Raw genomic sequence first — 21,294 nt, forward strand, 5'->3', positions numbered from 1 at the left:
TATTTGATGATTTCTAATGCAATAGCAACGAATTTCTTGTTGCAGACTGTAGTAAAACAACTATGAACTCGTTGAATAACTCCGGTTCTCAGGTTCATTTTTAAGGTTAAACCTTCCTGTTTCGCAACGGAAATTCCGGTTCTGAGCAACCCTTGCGAAAACTCGCGTTAAACGACCCCACGAGGTTCACAGACGTGACAATGTATTAACACTTCTGACCCCGCGATCTCTGCGGGCCGGTTCCTCAAGTATTCCATCGCTAAAGGACTTAATTAACTACTCTGATTACGATCAGAAAACTAGAAACCTCGTTGTAAATTACTATAGATTTAAATCTTGCAAATTACGACAAATTTAAAATCCTGCAAATTACAACAAATTTAAAATCTTGCAAATTACAATTTGTATATAACCGTAGTTTATGCAAAGCGTTGAAAGAGTAGAACTTTTCATGAATAATGACTCGCGATTACCATCAGAGTAATCAGTATCCTATACTAATTAGCAGAATAGCAAAATTGATTTACGTTGACCTACGTTGTTTTTAACATAATTGCATTTATATGTAAGCAATAAATAAACATAGAATTATCAGGTGTACGCTAGAATAAAAGAAAAATTATTCAAATACGTATATAGAATAAAAATCGATGAAAGATTAAGTCCGATGGTCGAGCTCGACAGCCGATTCGTTCGGTCGTTTAATTAAAAGGAGGATTGATTGATCGCTTATAGAAATGTCATTACACGTAACTTATCGCACAAAGAGATCTACGAGTCGCTGGCAGGACTAAACACTCGATCATTTTCATCCGGTTGAGATTCAGAAACGTAAGATAAGACAGAAGTCACGCGTCTAGATCGTGATCTTCAAAAGCACTAGCTCCGCGCATGCTCCACATATCAAATCCTCGAGATGTCCTTTGAAACTTCAATGTTTTCTAGGAACGGCGTTTATTCTACGAATGTGCTAGAATACTTGGACGTTTCTGTGCCAATAATTCTGGGTATGGTCGGAATGATTAAGAGGAGGGTAAAAGAAACTGAGATCAACGTTCTGGGGTGAATTATGAGGACGTCGAAGGACCGCAGGAAAATCAAGATCCTTGGAACACGTGTCTGACATACTGAAACTTTCAAACACTTTGACTTCTTTTTTTTTAGGATATTAGTTCAATGGTATTCTTTTGTACTCATTGTCACGTTATTTGTTTTTGTACTCATTGTCTCAAATTATACTGAAATTAAAATGAACAGTATACTTCTTGGTATATACTTGTTTAATTATCAATAAGTATGGTAATCATAATAGTAGTAGTAGTTAATAAGAATAATTGTCAGACAATAATCCCTATATTAATTGTTCAAACTAATCCAAAATCACAGATCTGATAAATCCAATTTTATAAATCGTGTTTATTCTAAGTCCTCCCTTAAGTCCCCCAGTATCATAATATATAAAATATTTTTGAAATTTGAATTGAATGAAATTTCATAAATAAGTAAATATTTCTAACCAATGTTATCCGAAGAGTACTTCAAATTATGACCAAAACGTGATAGACGAATCTTGATAAAAATGTGATCCGATCAAATTAGGGAAGTCTCATCAAAGATTAAGATCCCCGACCGAGGCGTGCTCGAAATACAAAGCGTTTGAAGCTTCCTAAAAGTTGCCGGTTGTTCCGGGAACGGCGCAATTCACGTTCGAGGAAAACGGGTCAAAAGAGGCCGTCCAAGAGGACGAGCGGGAAGTACCTAGTAGTAGTCCACGTTGCGCGCATTTAAATTCGCCGCTTCTTTTAGACTGCTGGGTACGTCAGAGTACACTGAGGTGCAATGTTGGAGAATAGTTAAATTTTCAAGTAGTTAATTTAGGGAATTTTTAAATTCTCCAAATCCTATTAATTCACCGAAATCTCAAAATTCTTCAAATTCCCTAAAATCTCAAACTTCTTCAAATTCCCAAAATTCTCCAAAAACCATAAATTTCCCAAAATCCAAAAATTTTTCAAACTTCCAAAATTCTTCAAATTGTTCCAATTCCCCAAATTATCCAAATCCCATAAATTCCCCAAGGACTCCAAATTCTTCAAATTCCTATATTTCTCCAAATACCACAAATTCCCCAAATTCTCTAAATATCATAAATTCCCCAAAATCTCCAAATTCTCCAAATTCCCAAAATTCTCCAACTCCCATAAATCCCCTAAAATCTCCAAATTTTCCAAGTTCCCAAAATTCTCAAACTCCCATAAATCCCTAAAATCTCCAAATTCTCTAAACTCCCAAAATTCTCCAACTCCCATAAGTCCCCCAAAATCTCCAAATTCTCCAAATTCCAAAAATTCTCCAACTCCCATAAATCCCCCTAAATCTCCAAATTCTCCAAATTCCCAAAATTCTCCAACTCCTATAAATCCCCCAAAATCTCCAAATCCTCCAAATTCCCAAAATTCTCAAACTCCCATAAATCCCCTAAAATCTCCAAATTCTCTAAACTCCCAAAATTCTCCAACTCCCATAAATCCCTCAAATTCTCCAAATTCTCCAAATTCCCCAAATTATCCCAAAAATTCTAAAAAATTCCAACACCCCCATTTCCTCATCCCCAAATCCCAAACGCCTCAAAAAATCAACGAAAGCTCTTACTTTTCCATCCTCATTTCCCCTAACATCCCTAGAAAAAGCATATTTGCCGTCGACTGTACATATGCATATGGTAGAACCAGTGGCGCGTGCTGGTAGCACAGGTGAGGCGGTGCGTGCGTGACCGCCAAAGTAAAAAAGCCTGTCCTCTACTCTCGTTCCTAAAAAAAAAGCCGAAAAAACCAACCCGACGATAATAACAATCATAACAATAATAATAGTGATCAAACGAGTGACCCGGTCGAGCCGGTACAGCGCCACTTATGTTAGCCGGACCTGTCTTTCGAGTTCTTCCTCCAATCCGCTACTACCTCTTCCGATTTCCGGTTTGAGAAATCAGGATGCCGGTTCCGAACCGGGTCCTACCTGGTACCGCAAGATTATACATCCCTTTTGGAAACTTTGCGACCTTCATGAAAAGTGGGTCGAAACTTCTATGAAAATTTACTTCTATGAAGATTTTTGAAGTTGTTTTGTGGGTCAGATTTTGGGGATTTATTTGGAGAGTAATTTACAAGGTGATTGGAAATAAATTCGACTATAAAACCTAGGAAGTGTGAAAAGCATCTGAATTAAAATATAAAATGCGAAACAAGTTTGAAAGAAAAAGGTTGAAACATGAAATCTGAAATATAGAGTGTGAAAGTTTGAAATTCTAGTTTCCCGCCATTTCGTGGTCACGTTACGTCAATTTCCTGTAAGTTAGCGGACTTAATATCGCACGGTTCCTCTTCAGGTTCGAATGACGAGAGTACGTTCGCCGGTGTACGATGACCTTTCGGCGACCCGGCGACCTCGAAGCTAGCGAGGTACGTCTGTCTTGTCGTCGATAATGCTGCACCGTAAGCTCGTAATTGCCTCTTTTGCTGGTGCGAGCGCAAACGGTACGCGTGTTGCGTGGCGACACGGCAAAAACGGCTCGGTCGTGTAACGTTACGTGGAATAATTTACCCGTCTGCCAGGGAAACGGTTGCAAATTCATGAATTCGTTGTGTCGATATTTACTGGGGACTTGGAAGAATTTCGTACAAGAAAAATACTATTAATATAGGATACATTTATATACATGATCACAAAAAGCTTCACATGTATGATCACACATGTTGCACATACATCACACATGTTTCACATACATGACCACACATGTTACACATACAACACTCAAGCTTCGCATACATGATCACACAAGTTTCACATACATCACACATGTGTCACATGTATGATCACACATGTTGCACATACATCATACATGTTTCACATACATCATACATGTTTCAAATACATGACCACACATGTCACACATACATTACATAAGTTTGAACAAGGAATAAACAAGATGTCCACAAAATCGTAACATCATTCTCATATTTCTCAGTGAAACAGTTCACAAATCGGTCATAAACGACGCGTCGCCCTAAAAGCTACATACCCTCTCGCCATTCTCAGTGATTAATGCAGGCTACCGTTTAATTCCCGCCGCGTTTCGCGCAATTATGCTCATTACCGCGAAACGCATTATTGTTTTTGTCCGGTGCATCAAAAAGCCGCGAGAACTCGTCGCGTAAATTCCTAACAGGAATTGTGGCATTGTAACGCGACCATTAACGGCATTATAACGGATTCCCGTCTCGACACCGACGCGATACTCGCTTCGTCTCAAGATTTTACGGCGATTTATAAATTACTGAAACGAGAAAGGAGAATATTGAAATGTGACATTCGTGTCGACGATCTACGCGTAGGTTTGCTCGCCCGCTAAAAAGCTTCTCGGAGCTGTGTTGAGATACGTATATTATATTGCCGTTTCGCCTGCCATCGGCTGCAAAATCTTCATATTTTGTGACGCAACGTATTATTTAGTGTATGCATTTCGATTTAGTGGCCGTTTGGAGATGACTGTCCGGGATACGTGTGCGTCTTCGGAGCTGAAAGCGTCGTTCGACGATTGATAAACGCTCTATTTCCTATCGTTATGAGCATCTTGATTCACGAGCCGTTGCAATATTTTCTGCGATTTCAACTTTTAATATTTCTTTAATTTGTCGACTTCGATGGGAATTTTTAAATAACTTGCTTTACGAATGTCTGGAATTTTTCGATTGCTAAACATCTAGCTGTATGAATTTACAAATTTACAAATTAAAATTTTGTATTTGTGGATTTTGGAATTTTTTAAGGTTCCTTTTCTGCTTGTAGAAGTCCCTACATTCCCAAGTTTTTAATTATTGTATGTCAAACTTGTATGATCATGTATGTGCAACATGTGTGGTCATGTATGTGAAACATGTGTGATCATACATGTGACACATGTGTGATGTATGTGAAACTTGTGTGATCATACATGCGACACATGTGTGATGTATGTGAAACTTGTGTGATCATGTATGTGAAGCTTGAGTGATGTATGTGAAACATGTGCGATCATACATGTGACACATGTGTGATGTATGTGAAACTTGTGTGATCATGTATGTGAAGCTTGAGTGATGTATGTGTAACATGTGTGGTCATGTATGTGAAACATGTATGATGTATGTGAAACATGTATGATGTATGTGCAACATGTGTGATGTATGTGAAACATGTATGATGTATGTGCAACATGTGTGATGTATATGCAACATGTGTGATCATACATGTGACACATGTGTGATGTATGTGAAACTTGTGTGATCATGTATGTGAAGCTGAAATGATGTATGTGAAACATGTGTAATTATGTATGTGTAACATGTGTGGTCATGTATGTGAAACATGTGTGATCATATATGTGAAACTTGTGTAATGTATGTGTAAAATTTTTGTTCATGTATGTGAAGCTTCAGAAATCGATGACTGTTGTACAACACAAACATTTCCTTGAGAAGTCCACATTATCATGCGAATCCCAAAAGATTAACGCGTCAGAGTTACACACATCTTCCATACACAAACCAACTTACATTTTCCATACACATAACATCTCACTAAAATATTCAAAACACGAATACTGAATCTCGCTCTCGATTCTAAATATTCCTCCAAATATCCGCATTACCATGCAAGTCCCAGAGGATTAACACGTCAGCCAAAAGTACAGAGATCAGCAATCTCTCTACTCGCTAAAATATTCGGAACACGAATCCGCGCTCTCGATTCTGAACATTCCTTCCGATATCCTGCATTATCATGCAAGTCCCAGAAGATTAACACGTTAGAAGTACCGAGACCGCGCAGTGTAAAATATTCGTGAGCATAGTCGATTTTCGTTCGATCCTCCATCAGGGATTAGCATAGCATTACCGGCGGCATTAAATCGTCGCGGAACGAATCGTCCGGTGGCTGGATCCATTTCACGTAAGCCGAATTCATGAGGTGCACGACGGTGCTATGGCCTCCGGTTATGACAGTCGCAGCTCTGAAAAGGCGTCCGGGTTCACGGGGTCGTTTTTCCTATCCGCACCTCTTCAAGCACAAGTGTGCCGAGGGCGACGACGTGTCACAATCTCCCCTCCTCGAGGATGCAGACAGAGACGGAAGGGTTAGACGAGAGAGGAGATCAGGTATCAAGTGTAAAAAAAAGGAGCCATTGTACGGGAGCATCTGACCGTAGGGTAGGGTACCACAGGAGACACACGAGAGACCGGTGAACCTGGCAAGGACGGTACAAACGGGATAACGAAGAAAAGGGAATGAAAAAAGAGGAACGATCGTGAAAAGAGAGAAATGGAAGGACGGTAAGAGGCTCTCGTATGCACCGAGAAGCGTTGGCAGTTTATAAGGGTCCCGTGTATTGTGGATACGTATTATCATGCTAAATATAACATGTTAACTACTTCGCATAATGGCCGATCCTCTCTCGATTCACATATACCGACCGTTCGACGAATCGCGTTTCCGCGCCCGAAAAATTTTATTGCACGGGCAGATGCGACGCGAGACGACGCGAGGATATGCTTGCGGAACAGATAACGCGTTCCCAGACTCCGACGGGACGCGTAAACTGGGGGAAATTGATTTCGTTGGTTTAGGCGGTGGCTTTACGCGGACTCGTTTCGATGGAGACTACTTTTGCTGCTTTGCGTTGATATTCATGATCGCGGAGGTTCATGAATATTTACGGTATGGTAGATTGGGTCTCTACATATGATGCGATAGATTGATTTATTTTTGTACTTATTGATGATATGATAGAGTGATTAATATTGGTAGATATTGATGATAGGATGGACTGATTAATATTGGTAGATATTGATGATATGATAGACTGATTAATATTGGTAGATGTTGACAATGTGATAGATTGTTTCATATAGATAGGCTTTGACGATATGATAGACTGATTAATATTGATAGATATTGATGATATGATAGATTGATTAATATTGGTACATGTTCATGATATAATAGATTGGTTTATATTGGCGAATATTAATGATATGCTGGATTGATTTATATTCTTAGACATTGATGATATGATAGACTGATTAATGTTGGTAGATATTTATGATATGATAAAGTGATTAATATTAGTAGATATTGATGATATGTTAGATTGCTTAATATTGACAGATATTGATAATATGATAGACTGCTTAATATTGGCAAGCATTGATGATATGATAAACTGATTCTTGTCGGTAGATATTGATGATATTTTACGTTGATTAATGTTGATAAATACTAATGATATAGTAAATTGATAAATATTGATGATATAGTAAATTGATAAATATTGATGATATAGTAAATTGAAAAATACTGATGATATAGTAAATTGATAAATATTGATGATATAGTAAATTGATAAATACTGATGATATAGTAAATTCATAAATATTGATGATATAATAAATTGATAAATATTGATGATATAGTAAATTGATAAATACTGATGATATAGTAAATTGATAAATACTTATGATATAGTAAATTGATAAATATTGATGATATAGTAAATTGATAAATATTGATGATATAGTAAATTGATAAATATTGATGATATAGTAAATTCATAAATATTGATGATGTAGTAAATTGATAAACATTGATGATATAGTAAATTGATAAATATTGGTGATATAGTAAATTGATAAATATTGATGATACAGTAAATTGATAAATATTGATGATACAGTAAATTGATAAATATTTATGATTTAGTAAATTGATTTATATGTGCTCGCACCCAGTTGCATTAAAAATCCCCCAAATAAAAATTGTTCTATCAACAATATACAACAGCCATTTCCATAAAATTTCTCCACATCTCTACTTCACATCAATCCAACCAATTTCGCATCTTCATTCATATAAATCACTCCGTACGTAAAAAAATAACGTTCGCAGTATTAATCGACGCATAATTGATAGGGAATGGAAAGGAACGCACGCATCATGCTTATCGTTTATATTTAGTAATGATTAGAGACCATTGATATTTATCCGCGGCTGTCTTTGTCTGATTTTTATCGAGAAAAGCCACTATTGCGAAACAGCCACGCCATAACGTTATTGATGAGACACATTACGCATTTATTCGCCGTGACGGACCTTGAAAATCTATGAATTAATTATAGCTTATACATACACGGCACCGATGATATCGTCATAGAGGCAAAGCGATGACAAATGTACCGTCGACGCGTCGCGTTGTCGATCGTCTGCCTCATCATAAATGCTATACTCTGCACGATAAATCGCTCTGCTCGTTAGCTAATACGATATTAACGTTTTATTGCTTCCCACGAGAAGATTCTACTGGAAAGATCGTAAAGGACCGTAATTATCGTATCACGGGGAATCTTTCCGAAAAACAATGACAAACGTGTCGACGGAAATTCAATGATTTCTTCGTTGATCTGAAAAAATGTTCCGTTATTTTTCCGACATACTGTGTATTAATCATACTTTGATATAGATTTGTTTAGAGATTAACGATATGATAGTTTGCTTAATATTGGTAGATATTGATGATATGATAGATTGCTTTATATTGGTAGATATTGATGATATGATAGACTGATTAATATTGGTGCATAATGATGATATGGTAGATTGATTTGTACTAGTAGATATTGATGATATGATAGATTGCTTAATATTGGTAGATATTGATGATATGATAGTCTGATTAATATTGGTGCATAATGATGGTATGGTAAATTGATTTATATTAGTAGATATTGATGATATGATAGATTGCTTAATATTGGTAGATATTGATGGTATGATAGACTGATTAATATTGATAGATATTGATGATATGATAGATTGATTTATATTGCTGGATATTGATCACATGATTGATTGCTTAATATTGGTAAATACTGATGGTATGATAGACTGATTGATATTGGTAGATACTGATGATATGATACACTGATTTATATTGGTAGATATTGATAATATGGTAGACTAGTTTATATTGATAGATATTGATGATATGATAGATTTCTTAATATTGGTAGACATTGATGATATGATAGACTGATTAATATTAGTAGATATTGATGATATGATAAACTGATTCATATTAGTAGATATTGATGATATGTTAGATTGATTAATATTGATAGATATTGATGATATGATAGACTGATTAATATTAGTAGATATTGATGATATGATAGACTGATTCATATTGTATTGATATTGTAGGTAATACATTGCATATATTGCTTTTGCAGATCCAATTTTTAAGAACTTTGCAAAGTTTGTTCTTAAAAAGTGTTAGGTTATGAAGTTTTCTTCTTTATGAAGGTTTCTTCATTTTTATTTCATGTTTCCTACAATTGCTGAATTTTCAAGTTACTCTGAATTTTCTTAAACATTCCAACAACGAAAAATCTGCAATAATCGCAACGAACTTCGTTCCCCGATTCGCCACACGCACTTAGAGCAATCGATCGGAGAAACGAAGGTCGTGGCACAAAGAAGCACTGCTAAAGGTCGATTCTCCACGGACTGTTGAAGGGGTGTGATGGGGCAAAAGCTGCTGGTGCAGGAGGCGCCTGGGTCCGGTTCCGGATCGACGAATCGCATGGAAGGTGGCGAAGGTGCCGGTGGAGGGGAACTTCACCACTTCCTACATCAGTATAACCAGCAATCCCACAGTCCCGGCCAGAGTCTTCAGGGTGGCCTTCCGCTTCCGTTGAGCCCGCAGTCGCTCAGACACGACGGCTCCTCGAGCGCCGGTATCGCCGGGGTCAAACGCGAACCTGAAGACCTCAGCTCCTCCAGGGGTGCACAACAGCCTAGCAAGAGGCACAAACACGCGCAGCCTGATAGTCCTACGCCACCGGGCATGTACCATCATCCTCAACATCAGATACAGGTGAGATATCAAATTACTTCATTCACTGCTAATTTAATATTTAGGTCTTTCTCTGGGGTCTATGATTTTATTTTAAGGAAAACATTTTTACAAAATTTATTTATTTATTTGCAAATGTAGTACTAAAGTGAGTTAGTTGTTAGGAGGTTGATCATGAACAGGGTTGTCTGCAGTATGTTCCTATAACTTTCTACGTTTAGTGTTATTGTCATATGTTATTGAAGTTCTTTAAATCGATGTGCAGTTTGATTTTGTAAATTAAAGAGTTGGTCAAAGAAATAAAGGAGTGCAAGGGATTAATGTTATTATGTGACAATAAGTGTATTAAACTACAAATTAAAGTGTGAATAAGTATTCTATATGAGTTTGAAACTGAAATTGAATCTGATTTGGCATTTTATTATTAACAATATAATATAATTGTTTGTATTGATATTATTGATACTATTGATACTCTTGATATTATTGATTCTATTGATACTATTGATTCTATTGATACTATTGATATTATTGATACTATTGATGTAATTTATTCTATTAATACTATTGATACTATTGATTATATTGATACTATTGATACTATTGATACTATTGATACTATTGATACTATTGATACTATTGATACTATTGATTCCATTGATGCTATTGATAATATTGATACTATTGATATTATTGATACTCTTGATATTATTGATTCTATTGATACTATTGATACTATTGATAGTATTGATATTACTGATACTCTTGATATTATTAATTCTATTGATACTATTGATACTATTGATTTTATTGATACTATTCATACTATTCATACTATTCATACTATTGATGCTATTGATTCTATTGATACTCTTGATATTATTGATTCTATTGAACCTATTGATCCTATTGATACTATTGATACAATTAAAAATGAAATTCCAGGTACAACAGTACGGAAGTCCCTACGACCCCTACAGCTCGTGCAGTCCACGTCTCCAGTCGACAGCGTACACGTCCACCTCGGCGACAGGAACAGCGAACACTGGAAACCCGAGCGGATTGCACCAGGAGGCGACAGCTGTCTACGTGACCGGCGACGCTCTACCACCTTTGGCCTCCTCGAGTTCGTCCTCGTTGTCCACCACGACCGCTTCGTACACGAGGTACGAGGTTGTGCCAAGCTCTTACGCGACGACACACGCGATACGCTCGTCCTCGAGCAGCAGCAAAGTCCTGACCGTTGATCTTCCCAGCCCTGACTCTGGCATCGGCGCCGACGCAGTCACACCCAGGCAAGATCATCATCCACCCACGGCGCTGCACCAGGTTTGTAATTATACTATTTTACCTAAGAACTTTTATTGGGTTCTTTTACTAGTTTAAATTTTAGTTTATATTTTTTGGTGAATAGTAAGGGAGATATTTTTGAGAGTATCAAGGTTACTTTTGTTCTCAAGTAATCAAATTTTTGAATTGTAAAATTCTTATATTTACATATTTTTAAAGGGTTAAATCTCCAATTCTGAAATTCCTCAATTCTCAAATTTATCAGTGCTCAAATTTCTTGATTAACAAATTCCCAGTTCTCAAATTTCCTAATTTTCAAATACCCTAATCCTCAAATCCCCAAATTCTCAAATTCCCCAAATACTCAAATTTTCCAATTTTCAAACTCCCCAATTCTCAAACACCTCAAATCTAAAATTCTCCAATTCCCTAATTCCCCAATTCTCATAACTCTCCAAATCTAAAATTCCCAAATTCTCTAATTCCCCAAATTCTCAAACTCCCCAAATCTAAAATTCCCCAATTCCCTAATTCCCCAAAATCTCAAATTCCCTAATTCTCACATTCTCCAATCCTCAAACTCCCCAAATCTAAAATTCCCCAATTCCCTAATTCCCCAAATTCTCAAATTCCCCAATTCCCTAATTCCCCAAAATCTCAAATTCCCTAATTCTCACATTCTCCAATTCTCAAACTCCCCAAATCTTAAATTCCCCAATTCTCAAACTCCCCAAACCCAAAATTCCCCAATTCCCTAATTCCCCAAATTCTCAAATTCCCCAATTCTCAAACTCCCCAAATCTAAAATTCCCAATTCCCTAATTCCCCAAATTCTCAAACTCCCCAAATCTAAAATTCCCCAATTCCCTAATTCCCCAAAATCTCAAATTCCCTAATTCTCACATTCTCCAATCCTCAAACTCCCCAAATCTAAAATTCCCCAATTCCCTAATTCCCCAAAATCTCAAATTCCCTAATTCTCACATTCTCCAATCCTCAAACTCCCCAAATCTAAAATTCCCCAATTCCCTAATTCCCCAAATTCTCAAATTCTCAAATTAACAATCGACCGAAATAAAACTCCCCAAGAACAATTTTCGTAGAACACACACACGATATAAAGAGATAACGAAAACAAATATGTGGTTAATTAACTTGATCGACCGAATCTAATTATTCCCCACCGTACAAGCCCGATGTTTCAAGATCGACCGTAGATCTACTCGAACAGATTCATCCTCGATATTGCACGTGCACTTTCGCCCGATCACTTTCCATCGGCGTTGATTTCGTGCCCAGACACCGTAAAGATGTTCCGATCTCTAGCAACAAATTAATCGGACAACACCTACCATTAAACGTTATCATGGCCCCCATCTTGCGGATATAACTTCTTCCACGCGCAATCATTTTCTGCGCACACTCTGGAACAGAACCTAACACGGGCTGCTAACGATACCAACCGCTTTACATAATCAGCAATGCATATCTATTAGGGATATCTGACACGTTTACCTGCGTTCAATGAGAATCGTCCATTATGCGTGTTTTTTTTTTCACGTTACAATTCAATCATTCTCGACAATTACAGACGAATGTACGTATTATGAATTTTTTGTTTTTCGCGGGATTCTGATGAAATTATTTGCATGATTGTGGTTGGAGGTTGGATTGAATTATTTCTTGGTGTGTTGTCAGGTTTGTAGGAATTGAAATTAAGGCGAATTAGGGAATTTTAGAATTTGGGGATTTGAGGATTGGGAAATTTGAGAATTTAGGGATTTGAGGATTTGGGGACTTGAGAATTTGGGGATTTGAAAATTTCGGGATTTGAGAATTTGGGGATTTGATAATTTAGGGATTTCAGAATTTGGGGAATTTGAGAATTTGGGGATTTGAGAATTAGGGAATTTTAGAATTTGGGGATTTGAGAATTTGGGGATTTGAGAATTAGGGAATTTAGAATTTGGGAATTTGAGAATTTGAGAATTTGGGGATTTGGGAATTTGGGGAATTTAAGAATTTGGGGATTTGAGAATTAGGGAATTTTAGAATTTAGGGATTTGAGAATTTGGGGAATTTAAGAATTTGGAGATTTGATAATTAGGGAATTTTAGAATTTAGGGATTTGAGAATTTGGTGATTTGAGAATTTGAGGATTTGAGAATTTGGGGAATTTGAGAATTTCGGGATTTGAGAATTAGGGAATTTTAGAATTTGGGGATTTGAGAATTAAGGAATTTTAGAATTTGGGGATTTGAGAATTTGGGGAATTTGAGAATTAAGGAATTTTAGAATTTGGGGATTTGAGAATTGGAGAATTGGAGAATTGGAGAATTGGAGAATTGGAGAATTGGAGAATTGGAGAATTGGAAAATTGGAAATGTGGAAAATTGGAAAATTGGAAAAATTGGAAAAATGAAAAAATGAAAAAATGAAAAAATGAAAAAATGGAAAATAGGAAAATAGGAAAATAGGAAAAATGGAAAATTAGAAAATTTGAGAACATAAAAATTCGAAAACTCAAGAATTCAAAACCTTGAAAATTTGATAACTTACAAATCAAAAAATTTATCAGACTAAAAATTTCTAAATTTGACCACTTACAATTTCAAAAATTGCCAAACACAGAAATGATGAAATTAGTAATCGAATAATGAAAGAGTCGATTATGTAACCCAAGAATAAATGTACGAAAGTTTGTATAGAGTGCATACATGATGAAGTGGTACGCAAGAGCACGTGGAAACACGTGCACGTTACACGCGCAAGCATACATTATCGTAGCATATGAAGTCGAGATTCAAAGAAGGAGGAAATATAACGATCCGTGACGCAGTTAAACGGTTTGATTACTAAAAAAATGCGAACTTTACGATCTAAGTTTTTTTAACGATATCTGAGAGATGATTAATAACGTTAAAAGATCTGTAACTTTGATGCTAAACTTTTCTGCGCCTTATTTTTAGTCGGTTCGTTAAATCTTCTTTCAAATAGAATTACATTACAATTAAAATCACTTAATTTTGATTTAATAATATATTGTATAATTTTAATTAACGACATAGTATAATAAATATTCACCCATTAAATTATATACAGTCAGTGTAAAAAGTATTCGTACAGTAATTAATTTCAACAAAAATGTTGTGAAACGTCATTTATTAACAAAATTTGAACAAATAAAAAATACATACACATTCTTACATAGAATACATAGACATCTAAGAATATGTATGTATTTTTTATTTGTTCAAATTTTGTTAATAAATGACGTTTCACAACATTTCTGTTGAAATTAATTACTGTACGAATACTTTTTACACTGACTGTATATAGTTTTATAATTTTTACATTTCCAATAACATATTTATGTTATTTTGTATAAACTTAATTAAAGATACAGTCTTAAAGATTATCATGTATGCATATCACCTATGTGATATTTTCATAGGAATTTTTATGAACAATTCAGTACACCAGTTATATCATCATATTTACTCAGTATCACATAAAAAAGAAAGAAGCTAGAAAGAGTGAAAAGGTAAATGATTTTTCTGCGAAAGAAGAAAGGAAGTAGTCAGAGTATACCTAGCAGGACTCTACCGTTGCGGTCTCGTAAAATTGCGCGGGTCGTTCGCGGCCGCACGCGCTTGCAGCGGTGGTTTGTTAATAAACTGGCCCTCAGAATGGTTTATTCACTCGTACGTCTTCATACGAGGGCCTCCGTTCTCTAAGGTTGGAATGCAACGCGGTTACCGCAGCTCGTTACTCGACCTGACGAACGGTATCGCGGAAGCCATCCATCGAGTCTGCAACCAACTCGAGGTACCTCGCTGAACCGACCGGAACAACAAATCGCTTCCCACTATCGCGATAAATCGATAACGATGCGCGATTATCGTTAGTAGGAGTTTTATAACTCGGGTATTTTTTAATTTGGGGTGGGAGATTTGGGATTTGGAGATTTGGAGATTTGGGAATTTGGGGATTTAGAGAGTTGGAGAGTTGGAGAGTTGGGGAATTTGGGGAATTTGGGGAATTTGGGGAATTTGAGGAATTTTGGGGATTTGGGGAATTTGAGGAATTTTGGGGATTTGGAGATTTGGAGATTTGGGGATTTGGAGAGTTGGGGATTTGAAGAGTTGGGGTTTTAGAGAGTTGGGGATTTGGAGAGTTGGGGATTCTGAGGATTTAGGGATTTAGAGATTTAGGGATTTGGAGAGTTGGGGATTCTGAGGATTTAGGGATTTAGAGATTTTGGGATTTGGAGAGTTGGGGATTTAGAGAGATGGGGATTTGGAGAGTTGGGGATGTAGAAAGATGGGGATTTAGAGAGTTGGGGATTTGGAGAGTTGGAGATTTAGAGAGATGGGGATTTAGAGAGTTGGGAATTTAGAGAGATGGGAATTTGGAGAGTTGGGGATGTAGAAAGATGGGGATTTAGAGAGTTGGGGATTTAGAGAGATGGGGATTTGGAGAGTTGGGGATGTAGAAAGATGGGGATTTAGAGAGTTGGGGATTTGGAGAGTTGGAGATTTAGAGAGATGGGGATTTAGAGAGTTGGGAATTTAGAGAGATGGGAATTTGGAGAGTTGGGGATGTAGAAAGATGGGGATTTAGAGAGTTGGGGATTTGGAGATTTGGGAATTTGGGGAATTGGGAATTTGGGGAATTGGGAATTTGGGGAATTGGGTATTTGGAGAGTTGGGAATTTAGAGAAATGGGGATTTAGACAGATGGAGATTTAGAGAGTTGGAGATTTAGAGAGTTGGGGATTTGGAGAGTTGGGGTTTAGAGATTTGGGGATTTAGAGAGTTGGGAATTTGGAAAGTTTGAGATTCTGAAGATTTAGGGATATGGAGAGTTGTGAATTTGTAGAGTTGGGGATTTAGAGAGATAGGGATTTAGAGAGTTGGGGATTAGAAGATTTGGAGATTCTGGAGATTTAGGGACTTGGAATTCTAGCAATTTGGAGATTTAAGAACTCTGAAGATTTGGAACCCGGGAATTTTGACGCTGTCATCTAAAAATTGTAGAAATCATAGATTCTGTGATCATAAATCTTAATCAACTTATATATATGTATATAAAAATTTCTAAACTAAAAATTGTAAAATGTGTGAATATATAAATGCTGAACATCTAGAATTTTGAAATCGTCAATACAAAAATATATAACATGTGAAATTTGAAATTTTCAATATCAAAAATATAAAAATGTATAAGAATATATGATTTCACATATACAAACTTCACATATACAATACAATTTGTGAATATATTAGAATTCCTCAAAAAAAGAACATTTAAAAAAGCAAAAATAACAAGTAAGTACAATATAAACTCAAGTACAGTATATAACTAAATGGTTGAGAAACCCTGAGTTACGAGATCCATTGAAGAACTATAGGAAAACTCGAAGCGTTCGATTGGCAACGCGAAATTACGAACGATAGAAAAAATGATGAAATAGTCGTATCGGTACAGGTTGTTCGATTAAACGTCGAATAATGACTAGGTTTCTGTACAGTGGTTATTTTCAGATATAATGTTGAAAGATTGCTGTACCAAGGAGTATCACACTGATCGACTACTTTTCAGTAGTTTCTTGCATCATCGGTTCCTAAATTTAATGCACTTGTTGTATACATTGGCGTAAGTGGATTTTGTAGATTTGGATTTTGAGGATTTTAGAGATTTTGGAGATTTTGGGAATTTTGGGAGTTTTGAAATTTTGAGAATTTTAGGGATTTGGAGAATTTGGGGAATTTTGGGGATTTGAGGAATTAGAGATTTGAGGATTTGAGAGATTTTTGGGGTTTTCGGGAATTTTGGGAATTTTGGGAATTTCGAGGATTTTGGTACTTTTGATAATTTTGGGAATTTCGGAGATTTGGGTATTTAGGCATTTGAGGATTTGGGAGATTCTTGGGGTTTTGGGGATTTTGGGAATTTTGGTAATTTTAGAAATTTTGGGAATTTTGGGGATTTGGGGAATTTCGGGATTTCGGGGATTTGGGTATTTAGGCATTTGAGGATTTGAGAGATTCTTGGGGTTTTGGGGGTTTTTGGGGTTTTGGGAATTTTGGTACTTTTGGTACTTTTGGAAATTTTGGGAATTTTGGGGATTTGGGGATTTAGAAATTTGGAGATTTTGGAGTTCTGGCTTTTAAGAATTTTGGAATTTTGGGTTTTGTGGATTTTGGGAATTTTCGAAGTTTAAAAGTTTCAAAATGTGGAGATTTACAAATTTGAGAATTGTAAATTTAGGGGTTAGAAATTTTAATATTTGATAATTTGAGAATTGCAAATTAGATAATTTAAAACTTGAAAATTTGTAAATTTGTAAATTTGTAAATTTGTAAACTTACAAACTTCCAAATCTATAAATTCCACAATCAACATTTTACGAAAATGTATATTCCCTATTTTCCACCAAGCGACGCCAATGTCCCTCAGTTTCGGCGGTTCTCTCATAACCACAAAAACAGGTTGAACATTATAGCTCCTTCATTACGATGTTTATCATTTTAAATCGATACTTCAGAAATTCGCGGTGCAATCTAATTACTAGCCTTATATTTATTCTAAACGGAGTATACTCTACTCCAGCTTTTTTTATTAGAATCAGTCAGTTCCAATCCATTAATCCCACAGATTACCTCAACCAGCTCCGAATCACCGAACCATGCACGTGTAAATAACATACACACTTATGACCACCGTTTACTACTCAATTTCTCTATTTTCTAATTTTTATTTCTTTTTTCTTTTCATTTTTCAATTCACTTAATTTTTAAATTTCTTGTTTGGTAATTTATGAAATTTTTAAGTGTCAAGGTATAAAATTTTCAATTTTTTAATTTTGTCAAATTTTAAATTGTCAGAGCATGAATTTTTCTATTTTTAAATTTATAAAATTTAGAGAATTGAAAAATTTCAAATTGAAAAAATTTCTGAGCTTTTTAAAATTTCTAAAGTTTCAAATTTAAAAAATTTTTCAGTCTCAGAGTATGAAATTTTCAATTTTCAAATTTATCAAATTCTAAAGTGTCAAAGAATGAAATTTTCAATTTCCAAATTTATAAAATTGAAAGAATTGAAAAATTTCAAATTGACAAAATTTCTAAACTTCTTAAAATTTCCAAAGTTTCAAACTTAAAAAATTCCAAAGTCTCAGAGTATGAAATTTTCAATTTTCAAATTTATCAAATTCTAAAATCTCAAAGAATGAAATTTTCAATTTCCAAATTTATAAAATTTAAAGAATTGAAAAATTTCAAATTGACAAAATTTCTAAACTTCTTAAAATTTCCAAAGTTTCAAATTTTTCAAATTCTAAAATCTCAAAGTACAAAATTTTCAATTTCCAAATGTATCAAATTCCAAAATCTCAAACGACAAAATAATCAATTTACCAAATATCTAAAATTAGCAAAATTGAAAAACATCCTCACAAATCATCATCAATAACAAAATCCCTCTTCTTGTCCCACCACGAGTTAATAAAGTCCTCAAACAAAAACCGCAATATTTGTCCAGCGATTTTCCACTAGATTCTAATTAAAATTCTCTTATTGGAGTTGCCGGACACAATCGTTCTCTTTGACGAGAGGCAATTTCGGACTCGCAGATGGATGACTTCCGGGACGAAGTCGAGCTGCAACAGCTTATGCCTTGTAATTACGGAATTTAATCTTTAACGCTTTTCGCTGTTACCAGCCGACACGCGTAATGGTACTATGTAATAGCCGTTACAAGCCGCGGAGATATTACTACACCGCTGATAAAAGCGATGTTCGGAGGATGTTGCCGAGTTTCGTTACGATCGGGGAGAAAATGGCGTGGGTCAACGATGGGCAGATCGAGTGCTCCATGAACAATTCGCGTGTTATGGTGTCTACGAACGGTAATGGGCTGTTGGTGGTCTGCTGGATTCGAAATTAGAAGTTTTTAAGTAAATGGGGTGTATAAAATTTTTTTATGGAAGATAGCATGTTTTTGTAAGTTTTTAAATTTTAAATTTACTAGATAATCAAATTTCTAAATTTTTGGGTGTAAAAATCACTAGATATCCATGTTCTTATAACATTTAATTCCCTAGTTTCCCAAGTCATTAAATTCGAAAAATTTCTAGATTCAGAGATCCCTAGATTTCTATAATTCTTGACACTCTTAATTCCCTAGTTCCTTAGATCTAAAAATTCCTAAATTTCTACATGTAAAAATCCCTAGATTTCCATATTTTAAAAATTCCTAATTCCCTAATTTCTTAAAGCACAAAATTCTCAAATTTCTAGATCCAATAATCCCTAGAATTCCATATTCTTAAAATATTTAATTTCCTAGTTTAATAAATCCCTAGATACCGAAATTTCTAGATCTAAAAATCCCTACATTTCCATATTTTTCAAATTCCTAATTCCCTAATTTCTTAAAGCACAAAATTCTCAAATTTCTAGATCCAATAATCCCTAGAATTCCATATTCTTAAAATATTTAATTTCCTAGTTTAATAAATCCCAAGATACCGAAATTTCTTTATCTAAAAATCCCTAGATTTCCATATTTTTTAAATTCCTAATTCCCTAGCTTCTTAAATCTCAAAATTTTCCAGTTTCTAGATCCAAAGCCCCCTAGATTTTCATATTCTTAAAGTATTTAATTTCCTAGTTTAATAAATCCCTAGATACCGAAATTTCTTGATCTAAAAATCCCTAGATTTCCATATTTTTCAAATTCCTAATTCCCTAGTTTCTTAAACCTCAAAACTCTCAAATTTCTAAATCCAAAAATCCCTAGATTTCCATATTACTAATATTCTTAATTTCCTACTTTCCCAAATCCCTAGCGAAAATTCCCAAAAATTTCTAGATCTGAAAATCCCTAGATTTCCAAGTCTCCCAAATTTCTAAATCCAAAAGTCCCCAGATTCACATTCCCCGTTTCCCAAATAAAAAACTCGCAAATTTCACCGTTTGTACTCACACCGCTATCATGAAACAGTCCAATAAAATTTTTCAGTAATAATCGAACGGAATTCAGTGGCGATTAGGTGGACGATCCGTTTCTAAAACGTCGCGGTGCGGCGTGTGCAAGCAGAGCAGAACGGAACGCGTGCTTTCTAATTCGTAATGTCAACCGCTAATGCTAATGACTTAACTCGCACGACACAACCCGTCGGCCGATTAATGTTTCCGGAAGCGGCCGATTACCCGCGACAACCGCGCATGCGTGGGAGTGACGGATCGCTTATGGTCCGGCGCGGATCGCTGCGCGTTCGACGCCCGCGAGAATTATGCGAGATACTAGCCGCCGGGCTCGCAATTTGCCTCCGATCGACGGGATGATTCGATCCACTGAAAATTCCTTCTTCGTTTTATCGTGGATGAAGCGGTTTCCGTAATTCGTGCCTGCATAACTGACTATTTTTTCTTTTTTCTTTTGGTTTATCAATTTTTGTACTTCCGAGTTTTTTAATATTTTTGAAATTTGTTTATTTCGAGATTTTTGGACACCAAAGTTATTAGGTTATTATGTGCTTAGATGTTCTAGAGTTTTCTTACTAGATTATTATTTTTGTTACTAGATTATTATGTATTTACCAAATACTTAGACTGTGTTATAGATTTACGTTACTAAATTCCAAGTCCCTAGATTCTTAAAATTCTAAATCCAAAAATCCTTAGACTCCCATATCTAAATTCCTATTTCCTCAAATCCCAAAATTCTCAAAATCCCTAGATCTCCAAGTTCCCAGATCCCCAAATTCCCAGATTCCTAATTCCCCAGATCCCTAAATCCCCAAATCCCCAGATTTCGAAATCCCAGATCCCTAAATCCCCAGATCTCCAAATCCCTAGATACCCAAATTCCCAGATTCCCAGATTCTTACTTCCCCAGATCCCTAAATCCCCAAATCCCCAGATCTCGAAATCCCAGATCCCTCAATCCCCAGATCTCCAAATCCCTAGATCCTCAAATTCCCAGATCCCTAAATCCCCAAATCCCCAAATCCCCTGATTCCCAAATTCCCAAATCCCCAAATCCCCAAATTC

The 21,294-nt window shown here is 35.7% G+C and overlaps 1 protein-coding gene across 3 annotated transcripts in view; it reads left to right on the forward strand.

Moving 5' to 3' along the window:
• grh (grainy head) overlaps positions 1–21,294 on the forward strand; it is a 226,217-nt gene that overhangs the window by 171,241 nt on the left and 33,682 nt on the right. For all 3 annotated transcript variants that reach the window (XM_076536590.1, XM_012281969.2, XM_076536591.1), the window contains exons 5-6: positions 9,604–9,964; positions 10,889–11,272. In XM_076536590.1, the coding sequence (XP_076392705.1) occupies positions 9,604–9,964; positions 10,889–11,272 (745 nt within the window). The remainder of the gene's footprint in view (positions 1–9,603; positions 9,965–10,888; positions 11,273–21,294) is intronic.

This window comes from Megachile rotundata, chromosome 10, assembly GCF_050947335.1.
Source record: "Megachile rotundata isolate GNS110a chromosome 10, iyMegRotu1, whole genome shotgun sequence".
Lineage (NCBI taxonomy): Eukaryota > Metazoa > Arthropoda > Insecta > Hymenoptera > Megachilidae > Megachile > Megachile rotundata.